At 27.7% G+C, this 16,057-nt stretch overlaps 1 protein-coding gene across 7 annotated transcripts in view; it reads left to right on the forward strand.

Annotated features, from left to right (window-relative positions):
- Positions 1 to 16,057, forward strand: part of LOC123305000 (protein lap4) — a 236,780-nt gene that overhangs the window by 210,461 nt on the left and 10,262 nt on the right. For 6 of the 7 annotated variants that reach the window (XM_044886588.1, XM_044886589.1, XM_044886584.1 and 3 more), the window contains 6 exons: positions 195 to 1,034; positions 3,422 to 3,532; positions 4,054 to 4,233; positions 7,099 to 7,257; positions 7,852 to 8,250; positions 8,774 to 8,944. In XM_044886588.1, coding sequence (XP_044742523.1) covers positions 195 to 1,034; positions 3,422 to 3,532; positions 4,054 to 4,233; positions 7,099 to 7,257; positions 7,852 to 8,250; positions 8,774 to 8,944 — 1,860 coding nt within the window. The remainder of the gene's footprint in view (positions 1 to 194; positions 1,035 to 3,421; positions 3,533 to 4,053; positions 4,234 to 7,098; positions 7,258 to 7,851; positions 8,251 to 8,773; positions 8,945 to 16,057) is intronic. The other variant, XM_044886587.1, reaches the window with a different exon arrangement.

Below are 16,057 nucleotides of genomic sequence, written 5' to 3' on the forward strand. Positions count from 1 at the left end.
ACGGTTCCTTTTTTTTTTTTTTTGTCAAGAAAAGTTTTGGCCGAGTCTTTCGTTTTTCGTTTAGAAAAATTTTATAATTTAACTGTCTATTAGAATTTAAAGACAAGCTACTTTTTTCGCTTATCATTATCAGGGTTCAATTTGCGATGTATATGTTTATTTGCTTTTAAAATAATGTTTCTGAATTTTTCTAGATTAACGGAGTTGATATGACAGATGCGCAACATCAGCAAGCCGTGTCATTATTAACAAGTTTAGAACGGTTTGTTCGATTAGTTGTTGAACGTGAGATACTATTACCTCCTGAAGGGATTCCTGGAAGCTTTACTACTCCTTCACCCAGTCCTGGACCTGAAAAAAGTCCTCGTGTATTTGGTCTCCCAAAACCATATTCTGGATTATATTCAGCAAATAGTTATATGGCAAATCGTCCAAATTATCGCCGTTCCATCGGTGAAACCTCCCCTGGTGTAACTGTTAAATTACAAGGATCTCGTGCTGGAAGCCAAGAAAATATATTAAAAACAACAGAAATACCAAAAACAAATGGAATAGGAAATCATGTAGATAGGAAAGTACAGGGAAATACAACAGCAACACCAACCGGTTTAGCAAATGCACCAAAGCCAGCACCTAGACGAATCTCGAACACATCATCTACGGAGCCTACCGGCGGAGCACAACAACAGACAACAGAAAAAAATGCCCATACAAAATCTTCTCTCTCTGATGATGATGCTCAGGTATTACCGAAGCCTATAACAAATGAAGAATTCCAAGCCATGATTCCCGCCCATTTCCTGAAACCCCCAAATAGTAATACCTCGACATCCACATCTACAACGAATGGTGAGTCAGGTGCAGCCACAGTGACGGTAACGATAAAACAACCTGAACCACCTGGTGGGATTCAATTCCCGCCGCCACCTACCGGTATCGGCAAAGTAACAGAAACTATTACCAAGAGTACCTTCACGGAGACAGTTGTAACTCGTGTCACGGATAATCAAATTGCTCTGCCACTAATTATTGAGGTAAGTAATTGAGAAATCCAACACTTAACAAGTGCTGGCTAACCTTTTCATTTTCACCAGTATTTTTTATTAATTTACTTAGAAAATCATATGAAATTGAAATAAAAAATCAATTGAAATTACTATCGTTCGACCATCGATCAGTACAGATTATCATTTTAAGGAAGCTTTATACCAAAATCCGATTAATCATTATAAAAAAAAATTACCATTTTAAATCCACAATTTTTTCCTACAATAATCTTATAAAATTTTAAGTCTCATATCTCATTAAATGCAGAATTTAAATTTGGTAAAGACCAATTTCATTAGTTTACTCCTTTCTTATCACCGAAACCATTAACTCTAGAATTAAAAACGTAAGAGACAATTTCTATTCAAAAATTGATTTTCTTTAAATTAGCTCATACAAAAATTTTGAGAATAAATTAAAAAATTTTATACCTTTTTTAAGTATCATGTAACAACCAAAAATTATGTTTTCTGTAACTGAGTTCCAAGAATTTTCTGTATAAAACTACCTTAACTAATTCGGACCCATGAGTATTGATTTTAACGATATTGTAAAATATACATCTTAATTTAAATCTTATATTACGGTACGGCTAATGCACATGTTGGAATCGGTATTAAATTTTCAGAATAAGTAACAATTTTGAAATTAAACTCAATTAGAAACGAAATTTAGATCCTATCTGCAACCATTAGCTCTATCAAATGCAAGTTTCTTAAGTATAATCATTTTTTCATAAATTTAAAAGATGGATTAAAGAAAAAATATAAATTAAAAATTAAAGAAACCTCCGACACAAATCACATCTGATCTTTTCGTCTGTGGCATCGTAGCTCCGAAATGGATGAACCGATTTTGAATTTTTTTGTTTAAAGAAATTTGATCTTTTCTAGTTGATGAAGTTGACCTTATAGTCAACATAGCTAAGAACACTCACGATCAAATTACCTTTCAAACAAACAAAATTACAATCGGTTCATGCGTTTAGGAGCTACGATGCCATAGACAGAAACACAGATAGATAGCCACATTAAACTTATAACGCTCCCTTGATTAATCAGGGGTTAAAAAACAGTTCTTTTAATTTTTTCAACATTAAAAAATTTTCTAAATTAACGAAAGACTAAAATAAAAGCACTTGGCTATGACTTATTTTGTGAGTGGTGTGAAATTTTCCACTCAAATACGTTGAATTAAATATTAATTAATTAAAGAGAACAAACTTTCGACAGCAGATATATTTTACGGGCTAAATTTAACTTCAAAGCACAAAATTATTCTTAGAATTTATATAATAATGCTTTTTCAATTTATTTACCTTTCTTAATAAAATAGGGCATATTTATCATGGAATATTAATCATAAAATAGTACCTTTGTTTATCACCAGGTGTAACCATGTCTTCGCAGGGTTCCCAATACAACAGCATTTTTAGAAAGAATCACAAAAAAACGTTGATATTTAGGAATCTTATTATCGAAAACAAAAATTAATATTAATTGCGCAGAATCTTAAATATTTTCTTAGATAAAACGTTCACTATTTGAAAATATTAATCTGTAATTCACCATGCGTATTAGAGCCGTAAACAATAGTATTAAAAATACACTTGGATGTAGGATTTATCATTGTAGAGATATGAAAATACTATTGATAAATTTACCGAATTAAAACAAAAATAAAAAGAATCACTTGACACACATTACCATTAATTTTTTAACCCTTTTTTATTTCTGTTAGTCAGCACTATATTTTCATTTTAACATTTTTTTATTTCAATTTTCTTTTGGTATTTGAGGTACTTTTCTTTCTTAAGCATGTCTTCTACATTATTATTATTTTTAATTACCTGTCCCAAAATAAACCATCCTTCCTCATTTTCTCAAAACTACTACGGTGGTGTGGAAATTATAGCATTCAATTAGATTTTATTGCATTTTTGGTGGTAAGTAAAATTTTAAGTGCACTTCTCCTTTTCTCATTCAACGTTCTCTTCGTAATTATAAGGTAGGTTTGAAATCTTTTTATATACGTATATATAAATATATATATATTTTAATGTATACCTCGAAACCTTAGTTCGATAAGCCCAATTAGCCACAATAATTACTTTCGCTTCTAGCCATTTAGATATTGTAGTTTTTGTTCTCTTACTTTTAATTTTTGCTGCTTCTATAATTTGTAAATAAAAAATATGAAAATTTTAAATAATAAGGAATAGACTCCTATGTGTAGTCTTAAAGCCATAATTAATTTATTTATTTTATCCGTTATATTAAGTGATTCAAATATTAAAATGATTTCTTAAACCATAAATTAATTATTTAACAACGTTTCTTATTAACAAAAAAATATATTTTAAAAAATATTCTAGGAAGTTATACTCTTAAAAGAAGGGGGATCATTAGGATTCAGTATTATTGGTGGAACGGACCATTCATGTACACCATTTGGTAATAAGGAACCTGGAATATTTATTTCACACGTAAGTTTTTGAATTAAGGAGAATTTTATTTTACAGTTAAAATTTTTAAATGTGGTTGCAAATACAAAATATTGACAATTTAAAGTCTAAAATCCTCTTAAAATACTATTTCGGAGTTTTTCAGTTCCATTCAAATTTCGAAACAACCCCTTAAACAATTTTTAAACAATCGGGAAAAATTGTTTGTAATCAATTTCGATAAAACTAAGTACATAATAATTTTTTAATTCAAAGAATTCAAAAATCGTGTTTTTTTTTTGATTGAATCCATAATTTCAGAAATATCGTCCAAAATCCTATGAGAAGAGCGATTTCTAGAATTGTTTTATGAACATTTTCTAGAAAATATTTGTCTAAAAGTCAAATGAACTGGATTTCGTGACTTTTAAGTCTCAATTGCTGTATGTCGTCTCGGTGCTTATGATACAAAAGAACGATTTGGTGGACAAAAGTTCTAAATTATCAATTAATTCTCTTTCGTTTTTTTATTAATTTCAATTTGGTAAAACAATTAATTTTAGATTGTACCTGGTGGTATTGCGGCAAGTTCGGGTAAATTACGTATGGGTGATCGTATTCTTAAGGTAAATGGTACAGATGTAACGCATGCAACACATCAAGAAGCTGTGATGGAATTATTACGACCTGGTGATGAAATTCGATTAACCATTCGACACGATCCTCTTCCTGAAGGTTTCCAGGTATATAAATCATGTATAATTAAAATAATTTTTTTAACTGAATTAACACTTTTAAAATTGCATCCAAACTTTTTAATTAATATAAATAATTTTGAGCACTCTCGTTTCTGAAAAGTATTCCTTAATATTTTAACAACTTTTATCAACACTTTTTCTATTTTTTAAAATAATAAAACAAAGCACTTTAAAACGCTTTTTGTAATAAATTAGTTGTTCATTTAATTGAAGTAAGTACATTTTATTGGACTAACTACTATTTACTTATTCATTTCATTACAAGCTTTTGGAAGTTGAATGTCTTAATGCAATGGTAAGTATGTATAAAAATTATCAAAGTTTATTGTCAAACAAAACAATGCATTAACATACGTGAATCATACTATTTAACTAAAAATTACGTATTCGTGGTCTTGGTTGTTTATATTCTCCAAAATTGTCCAAATAGCACGAACAATTCCTTTTGTCATAAATTGTTGGGATTGGTGCCCGGTCTTATAAAGGTCTTTAGTGTATATTGTCTGTCCGTAACCATTAATGGACTGACAATATTATCGAATAATCACGAAGTTGCTTGAAATTCGTCATAATTATAATTCACAGTTGTTCAACCATTATTTTTTCTAATAAATCTAAGCATCCAAGACTAATAAAACACAAAAATATAAGTCTATTGCACATAAAAATAAACATTTTTAAAGTGTAAGCAAAATTATTTAGGCGTTAAACACGTTTTTACACAAACAAAAGATTTTTTTTATTCAAAAATGGCTTTCCAAAACAAAATGATGCAAATTTGAATATTTATTTGTAAAAACTACTTCAGCTGTAAATTTTTTTTAAACAGCTATACAATTTTCTATTTATTTTGGATGTTTTGCCTATTACCCAAATTATTAGTACAATAAACTAAAAAACCAAAACAGGTTATTTACAATAATTCGAACCTTAGTAACTCGATTTTTCTTAAAATTCCTTTCGTTTTTGATTCGAACAAATCGATTAAACGACGTTTCGTTATAAGTTCTGCATAGAGGCTAAATTCCCATTGCTGCCCTAAGTTACAAAGTCTTAAATCATAAATTTGAGAAATCGACATATCGAGTATAATAGCCAGCTCAGTGAAGAAGTAAAAAGCTTCAGAGAACAATTTTATGTAAAAAAGGCGTAGATTTTTCACAAAAGGATTAAAACAAATGGTTAAAAAACTTGAGAAAAAACAATACTAATTTTTTTTAAAGCTAGAAAGGTGATAAAAACGATTCCCACTAGCTGAGTGGAGCGTAAAATATGGCAAACATTTCTACCTTTATAATTAGAAGTTGATTATTTTAGACCTTGATAAGTTGCACTGTTGAAAAGATTTTTATTAGGATTCAAGCAGGAAAATTAATTGCCATTTTAAAAATAACGAAAATTAATTTGATTACTTTCGGAAATAGCTGAAATATTCAGAAAGTCACTTTTGGAAAAAAACCTATATTAGAAATATCACTCAATGAAAAAACACAACACCTAAAATTGATTACGCGTTAGGTTAAAATTATACATAAAATTCCATCAAGTATTTATGTTATTTTAAAGCAAAACAAACAAAAAGATGGCATTATTAAATTGTGAGTAAATTTACACACATCAACCAATGACAACGTTCAAGCTAAAATACCATACTATGAATGGAATTATATTTTTTGGGTAAATTCTAATAGTATTGAATAATTTTCAATTTCAAACCGATAAAAAGATCTTTACTACTGCTTATAAAAAAGTAGCTTTGCGTTTCTTCTATTTTTTATGTGTGATAATTTATCATCCACTTTTTCAGAACTGTTTTTAAGCCGCGATTATATTAGATAGTAGAAATTTCATAATATCGCGCATGTGTAGATATATTTGGCGAAACAATCACCTTGGCAATTTATATTAAATAATATTTTGCCTTTCTTTAAACAAAAATAACGTATAAACAAATCAAAAAATTAAAACAAACTTTTAGAGACATCTTTTCAAAACTCACTTTATTTTAGAAATACAGTTATTTGTTTTTAAACAAAAATTACTTCAATAGAAATTTACTTTCTTTATATTCCCTAAATTTATCACTTCAAAAAGTCAAATTTTGATTTACCTTATTTTTTGAGATATTTATATAAATAAAAATTTTTCACCGTTATCTTTTTATCCATTTTGATGTTAAGCAAAAGCGGTAATTCCGAAGTAAAAACATAATATTGAATTCAGCTAAGAAATATTTATTTGTTTGTATAAATCCTGCAATTGCCTAAAATTTTTTGATTTGTATACGTTAGCAAAGGCTTCTAATATAGTATAGGTAAGAAGCTAGCAACATCATGAAAAAGTTGATTTCAAGACGGCTGGATTTTTGATATTTATTTTAAGTTTGAAATTAGATAGGAATTAAGTATGCCTGGCATGAAAAATTATTAAGTTTAAATTATTTTAAGACTATTTTTGTCAAATGATTTTTCAAGTCATTTTTACAAGCCAGACAGTTTTACCGTTGCTAACACCGCGCCAGATATTCGTATTTAAATCATTTTAGCGTGACTAGTATTATAGTTAAAGACTGTAATTTTAATTTGCCAGCGGTTGCAACCGTTCTCAGATGTAAGATGTATTTCATCCTTTCTTAAGTTCAATAAGAAAAGAAACATCCGAAATTCAGCCATCTTAAAATAAACTCTCGAAAACCTTGCCAGCTCTCATACCAATAGCATGAATATTTTTACTTAATTATTTCTAGATTTAACAGTTTTAATTTAACAAATCTTCCTTTTCTAATTTCCACAAAAATTAAGTAAAGAAAATATTTAGGATAAAATTATTAATTCAATTATTTTTAAAAAGGAACTAACCATCGTAAAAGAAGAAGGGGAAAAACTAGGTATGCACATAAAAGGTGGACTAAGAGGACAAAGAGGAAATCCACTTGATAAAGCTGATGAAGGTGTTTTTGTATCAAAAATAAATTCTGGTGGAGCTGCACGAAGAGATGGTAGATTAAAAGTAAGTTTAATGAATTTTAATACCAAGCGATAAGACTATATATAGTATAGATACATAATATTTAACGGAAATGTTTGCAATCTTGTAAACCATACACACATACCATAACCATTTAAAAAAGTACATCACATTAAAATGTATAATAAAAGAGGTATCTTTTGCCGTTTGATTCAATGAAAAAATCAGCTGGGTTGTTAAAGTTTATTCGTGGCGCTGACATCTTAGCGTTAAAATCGAATATTCGGGTCTATAGTCTATCGCATCACGCAAAACCTACTAAAGATATTGAGATGTAGTTTTTAAATTTAATTTTAAACTATTTTTGATGACAGATGGCCTGCGAAGTTATTCCTATATAAAATAAAAATTTATTATTGAACCGCCAGTAGCGCATTGATCCTTATGAAGTATGTACATACTACATACTTACTGTATAAGGTGGTGAGGAAAAATAATTCATTTCGTGTTTATCGAAGTGCACCTTTTTTACAAGACAATCAGGACAGTCTTTGTCTCATAATATTAACTTTGGATCTTATCTAGTGAAATGAGATGCTACTTTGTCATTATGTAATTATTGAATACATTTTTTAGGTTGGTATGCGATTATTAGAAGTTAATGGACGATCATTACTCGGTGCAACACATCAGGAAGCTGTGAATGCATTACGAGGATGTGGTAATGTAATCCATTTGGCGGTCTGTAAAGGTTACGATCGTGCTGAAGTTGAAAAAGCTATACTCGAAGGACGATTAGTACGTGAACCACGTACATCATCAGGTACAACACCCCGTAGCTCTTTATCACATTCAGTATCAAGTTTAGATCGTGAAGATGAAGATACGCAAGTAATTAAACAAGAACAACAAATGAAACAAGAGTTAGTTGAATGGGAGAAGGAGGAGGAAGAAAAACGAATACGCGAACGAATCGAACATACCGATGAAGAGTTATCATTAGTTGAAGCACGGCCAAAATCAACACCTGAAAAGGTTTGTTTCTTACTTATGGTTAATATTTTTTTATTTTATTAAATTTGTAATAAATTGGGAAAAAGAAAAAAATTATTAAGTCAGGGTTTTAATAAAATAGATTGGATAGACTGGTGATGTTTTGATCGTTTCTTAACGATTGGAAAGGCTTTTGCGTTTAGGGTGGAACTTTGAAATCTTGACATAAGTCTTGGCATGGAGTGAAATATGATACGGATGGCGTTTAAATTAAATTTCGTAGTATTTTCACATCATATTTATAAAATGTATCTTGATCAATTACATCATCTCGTAATGAACGTTGTGTCAAATATTTGTCAGTGGTTCCCATTTCTTACGCAAAAATATTACGTAAGAACATGACGTAGATATGATATATATGTTATATCCAACATAACATTTACATCATTTTTACGTCACGTTTGTTACATAATATTCTATCGTAAAGAAGTGATAACTGGTGATTATGATTTCATTTGGATTTTTATTTCGTCTTTAAAATAATATTTTGTATAATTTCTAGGTATTAGAAGTAGTTCGTGCTGCTGAATTATTAGCAAATATAAATAAACCGTCCAGTCCAACAGAATTTGCGGTACCACCAAAATCACCTGGTGGTCCCAACAATCCTGAATTGAAAACCACAACAGTTGTTATGAGCAAACATACGCTGGCCACGCAAAACAATAATACAGTAAGTCATTAATTGTATTCATGTTTTTTTTAATTTGGTTTTATTTTGTACATTTTTAATTTAGTTTGAATTTCACTTTAAAATATCAAATCAAAGCTTTTATTTTATTTTTAAAACACGTTTAGAAGGTGACATCACACAATCTGTCATCTTTTATTTAATTTATAATATTTTTTAATCAATTTTACACAACACATTTGGATTTTTTTTCGTACATGCTTTTTTATTTGCTTTTTAATAATGTGTGTTTTAATCTTTCGTATGTGAATCATATTCAAATGTTTAGGCGGCTTAAGGTACGAAAATTACAGTGTTTTCGCGAATTTTTCTTTATTTTACGCTTAATTATTGCAAATAGTTTAGGCTTAATCTTGTAAAATTTAAGCTTATATTTAAATCCCAACTTCTCGATTATAATAAATTTGATTATTTTTAAAACGAATTTAATTGTTTTATTTCTCACAAAATATACAATTTTAAATTCTTAAAAAATTATCGGGTCGCAGCTATTTTACTTTGGCCAATTACCTCTTCGTTTAATGTGAAACATGAAACCTCTAAATTGTCAATTGAACATTTTCAGCTTCGATTCCTGCAAGAAGTGGTTAATTCTTAGTCTCAGAATTCTTCATATTCAAAATATTTTAAAATTATTTTTTAATTATGAAACACATAACTTGGAATGTATTTCATAATTAAAAAGTAAATGATACAAGAGCATGTTGAAGTAGACAATTGTTCTTCATAAAGTAGCTAAAATTTTTGCTGGAAAACATTTTTCGAAGGGTTTATGCGTAAGTAAAAAGTAGTATCAAAAATCATTTTCGATCGGGATTGAAAGCCTAAAACTAATCGAACCCACGTGGTTGATATTCTTCCGAAAGATTTTAAGCTTCATATCCAACGAAATAAATTGAGTTTTTTGAGGAAGTGTACGCGCGATCTGAGTTACCTGGTACAAAATATAAAAGCCCGACACTTTTCGATATCAGTCATGACACTTATGGTTTAGATTAATTATTGAATAAATGAAAATGTGAGGTAATTTTAGAATAAAGAAACTGATCGAGAAGTTACAAATGAAACTAAAAATAAATTTTTTAGATGCTTATATAATTAATTTGTGTCCTTAAGCCGCCATCATATGTCTTCATCAAACCACCCGTCTTTGTGTCTTATGCTTACAGAATAAGGCAACAAGAGGAGGAGGTTTGCAGTCCAATCACACATAGAGCTTTGTGGTGTGAAAAATAAATCATACATACTAACTTGATAAAAAAATTATTATACTGCAGTAGCACGACAATTAATTTAAAAAAACAAAAAAAAAACAAAAAGACTTTCTTTTTTACCTTTAAAAATAATTTTAACACGACGTAATGTTTTTAATGTTAAATATTATAATCGGTGTTTGTGTTTTTTAATAAACAATAAACATTAATAATTTTGCGTGTTATGGCGGGTCCAGATAATTTTTATTAAACAATCAAAATAATTTTAATACTTTAAGTAATTACAATAGTGATTTACAATTATATCAAATAGTTTGATTTGGTTTGTACTTAATATTTCCTAAAATAATCTTATCTTGACATTTTTTTTAAATTGAAAATTGCAAAAATTATTGAGTAACCAAACTCGAAAATAAAGTTTAAATATTACATAATTGTTTGTTGATAGTAAAATAGGTAAGATTGTTATACAAATTATTACAAGCGAAATAATCAGCGTTAAAAATCAATATTCGCTACAACTACAAATAATTTTGAGTTAGGAATTAATGACTTCTATCCAATTGAATTAGTTTACTTACCGAACGGGGGATCAAAACAAATGTAGTAGCTTTTAAATCTTAAAACAATGAAATTGAAGTTGGCAGTATAGCCATGTAGCATCCGGCGGATAATTTTCGCACCGTTTAGTAGATTCCTCTCCATTTATAATACATGGTAGGTTCTTTACGTGAATTGTATATTCAAAAACTATAGAGAACTCGACTAAGATTTTTTTCAATTTAATGACGTGTTAAATTGCTCAATGTATTCCGATTATCCATCTTTTCGTAGCCAGATAAAAAAATATGTATTGTTTGTAGATAATTTAAAGATTATTTTATGTAAAAATTAACGTTGTTGAGACCAGTATGCCTTGTTCAATAAATTATGATACTGCCTTGATTTTTTAATTATAATCATATTTTTTCTCCATGAAATAATAAACGTTAATCACCGATTATAATTTTTAAAATAATATGTATATCAATAAAATTTTAAAAAAATCTATGTTGTAAAAAATGTAAAACACATGCAAATTAAACAAATTGTAAATCATTTAAAAAAACTAGTTAAATTTTAAAAAAGTAAATTATTTTTGTTATTAAATTAAAATTAATATTTAAAAAATAATCATCGGCATCCTTCATTAATTTTTATATTTATAAATTGAAATTGTCAATACTTTGGGCACACATTATCTAAAATTCTGCAATCTAAAATCATTCGTTTTTCAGGTATTAGTTTCTTGTATCTCCCAGACCAGACACATAATTTAAATACACGAAAGTAAAACAAACTTTGCTCACTCGTCAAACATTCTTGCGCATTTTTCTAGCTAATATCAAGTTTAAATTTTTCATAATTTAATTACTGAATCCTTTTGAATATAACTTTGTAGAACTGAAAAAGTCGCGTCAACTTACATTAATTTTATATTTCGCTATGAAGTTTTCTTCAATTTCTGTTAAGCTCAACTAGGAAAAAATGCCCACGTTTCTTGTGGCGAATAATGGTATAATATTTTATTCCCTGTTGGTAACATTAACTATAAAGTAAATATAGATAATTCAAGTCTTGAGAGATTAAGTTTCTAACACATAAGAAAGACAAGGACAGAAAGTTCTTTCTCTTACTTCAATTCATTTTTTAAACTACTTATGTCTAGAAATACGCAGACTTTGATTACTTTGGACGCTTTGAAAAAATGGAATGAGCTTCCTAATTCCTATCTTCGATAAATAGGGACCTTACTCTTTCTCTTTTTTGAAAAGGATTCAGTGAGTTGACTATTTCACAATACAACAGCGTAACTCAGCATGGTTCGTCGTATTTTTATATGTTATAATATTATAATATTATTCGAAAAGGGGAGAACTGTATTAAAATTATTTAATAATTTCAAATAAATAAATATATCAAAATGAAAATAATTTCGTCTCTTATAAAATGCAATAAAATTAATTTATTAAGAGGATTGACAGAGTATCAAAAAAAGTATATATAGTTATTTAAGATAATTTTTAAAACCAAAAAGATATCATGTTACTAATATTATATTTAGAACATGATTGAATATTGTTACCAATTATTAATAATTATTAATTATTCACAATATTATATACATAAATATTTTCTAATATTTACGGGTTATATTATTATAAAACAAGTATATTAATTTGTTGAGTGCCTGATATGATGATTATACGCGCGTCGGTTGTGTGTTTTATGATATACAAATGCTCGCAGTAGTCAAGCCTATCTTATCGAATACTCATAACAATTATAGTAAATTTATATAAATTATCAGGTTGGTCACCTTTACCTTATCTTTGCTATTGGTATGGGCAACTCTGCACATTCGAGCTTGAGCAAATATTTCATTGCAGGAGGATAACAAATTTAATAAAATAATTAAGTCAATTTACTTTACATAATCGGCACATATTGCCTTTCAAGCGGTGCCATATATTATTATAAACAAATAGAAAAATTGAATTTTTTACAGATTTTTTGGCTCATTCTAAAAACAAACAAAAAATTTTTATAAACAAACAGAAAATTTAAAAAAAAATTCAATATTTTTAAAGATTTTGTGGCTATATTTTACAAATTTTATCATCAAATAAAAGTATCTTCTAATTTTTTACAATCTATAGTTTTATAGGTTTTTAGCAATCTCTGGATTGAACCATTTAAAAAATAAAAATTTACCTAATTTTAGAGAGAGGACTTTCCAACTAAGAGCTTGACACTTTCTTCACAAGAAGTACAATCTTACATTAATATAATTCGACATCAATAACAGATGTTTGATTAACTAATATGGTTTATATTTTTGCCACGATGGCTTTCAGATCTTAACATTAAATTTCAATAAAACCTCAATATTTTGAATCGATATTATAGAATAAACAATCAGCCGAACACGGAAGTAATCCGATCGGATATTTGTAGGCATAGAACTGCTATAGAGTGCTAGTAACATACAGAACGGTGCGTAAAATAACTAGAGAGCAAAACTTGATTCGAACTAGTCTAATACGACTTATTACTAAGCATAATTATTCTTAGTCAGATTAGTAATCGATTTCTTTGTTTTCATTTAAAATTGTTTTTCTTGTAATTAGAAAACTTATCGAATTTTTTTTAATTGTTATGAATGTTTGACAAGAGAAATCTGATAACTGCGGGTTCTTGCTTTAATTAATAATTTATATAAAAAATAATGTATATTTATTATTTTTTAATTATTCTAAATTATCATATTATTCCTATAAATATTTATAAAACAAAAAAAATTTTTTTGTAATTTCATATAAATCGTAAATAATTTTTTTACATATACCTCAAATACATAGACATACATACATACACACAATGGTTTTATATTAATAAATAAATAAAAACAAATATAGAACTGAAAATTTCTACAAATGAATATAAATGAATAAAGCATATTTTTAAATATAAATGTAATTTTGCATATTTTATATTATTTGGTTAGTGTCTACATTATACTAACAGACACAATTTGTTTGTGGTTATACTTTAATAGAACAAAAAAAAAAAAAAAAAAAACATAAAACAAAAATTACAGTGATGTCCAAGTTATAATAGCAGGACTACATCAAATGGTTAATAACGTTAATATAATGACATTTTTTTAATACATTTATAGCTGAGGAAGCCTACTTTTCTAGATACAAATGTAGAAATCATTTCATGATGCCATCATGACGGGGTACCATCACCCCAATTCAATTTTCAATTTTCCGAGAATACAATTTCTAGTACCACTAACTTTATTGCACATACAATAACGTTATGCTATGCCCAATAGGGCATTGTGTGCTAAATGTCCACATTTTTTTCTAAGCAGCCGTGTTGGCAATATTTACAATAATATCCTTGTTTTCTAAAAATTCAACATCCTACATCTAAAGAAAACGCATTCCCGGGTATAAGTATGTTGAGAAATTGTTATAGTTTTAACGTTGTCTACTAATTGATGAAATCCTGCTTGTATAACGTGGACCATCCTGTATATTTATATATTTTAAAAATTAACCAATTTCATGATTTTGGATATATAATCATAGACTTATTATTTCACAAGCAGAGGGTCGAGATTTCTTTTCTTTATGTACTGGGGAGAATATACATCTTCTCTATTCGCCTCACGCATGTGCATGCGTTGTGTCATTTCTGATTTCTTCGATTATCAACCAAAAATGCAGAAAGAGTACATGTTTTACACCATACAGTCTACAGCTTAACGGGCAACGGACAATTTTATCTTCCTAATTTTTGGTTTTTTGTTTTGAATATTTATATTTGAGAGACTACTCCCTGTGGTCGCATCCTGATATATTCAGTAGTTTTCTAATAGTATCGAAACAAATACAAAGCGACTTATGATTTAAGGCTGAATTTAAGGAGTTTTATAATCAAATTTTAGCGTAGTATATCCCGAATTAAAGCATTTGCTAAAACAGCTACATGTTACATAGTTGCTTAAGCAATGAAAAACTATTCTATTCTATCCTTTATTGAAAATACTTCACATAAAGGGATCTATTTATTATCTATTTTAATAAGTCTATGATCTATATTTATTTGCACAATCGCATCGCTTTAAATAGTGATTTTGAAGCAAGTATCTGGAACTGAGCTTGTTATGTTTCCTTAGAAAACTCACCGAAAATATTATGAACATTTATCAATTTTAATATTTATATTCTTCATTTTTTAATTTGACTACTATCTAAATATTCGTACAGTCTAAGAACAAATGTGTTATTTTTACGAACATAAGTTTGTAATTCGGTGTAGTGACTTTATATACATTTGTGTTTGTATATTTTTTAATATAAAATAGTGTCACACCACCTTTACCACCTTTACCACATTAAAACTGCAAACATTAAAAATAGTTGATTAGTGTAAAAAGTGTTACTACATTGAATGACACACTTTTTTAGAGTTCAATTATGGATTATTATAATAAGTTTTCAAGACAGTAATTGTTGAATTTCTTTGAAAGCGATGTGTAACTGACAACACCTGCTCAAATATTAGAGAGAACCACTAAAATGAATGCCTTGAATTTAGTTAAATCATTATTAAAAAAAAAACTAATTAAAATTTGTAGTTTAAATAAAGAACAAAGAAATATTTCATAGATGTTATTTGTTTTTTAAATGGTGGTGTAATTTTATTGAATGTTTGGAACATACTATCATAATATTGTTGTAAAATTTTGTTGGTTTTTTTTAGTGCTATGTATTTTTTGTGGTGGTGGGAGTTGTTAATATTGTTTAAAAAACAAATTAACAAAAATTAACAAAACTAACATAATATATTCTTTTGTTTCCTTTACTAATTATTAATTAATGTATTTTACTAATTGTGTGTTCAGTAATATTGTTGTAAATATTGCCACAACCATCAAAAAAAATTTAATTATAATATTTTGTTATTGTACAGTTCTAAAAAAGAAAAAAAGTAAAAAAAAAAAAATGAAAACAAAAATATATACAAATATTCTGAAAATCTAAAATATGGGCGCATATTTATTTTTTATGGCACTTCACAATTCATTTTTGGGTTTAGTTTCAATTTAACATTTTTATTTTTAAACATTATATCATTTCATTTGGCTCATTTACCTTTTTTTTAATTTGAAAATTGATAAAATCTATTATGTGTCTTCCATACTTCTAAAGAATTGTCAGGTTTGAGGTAATCTTTTCTAAAAAATTATTATATATTTTTTATTGATAAAAAATTACCCAGAGATGGAATTCTTATGAAATCTTTTCACGAAAATAAGTAACAT

The sequence above is a fragment of the Chrysoperla carnea genome, chromosome 1 (genome assembly GCF_905475395.1).
Source record: "Chrysoperla carnea chromosome 1, inChrCarn1.1, whole genome shotgun sequence".
Lineage (NCBI taxonomy): Eukaryota > Metazoa > Arthropoda > Insecta > Neuroptera > Chrysopidae > Chrysoperla > Chrysoperla carnea.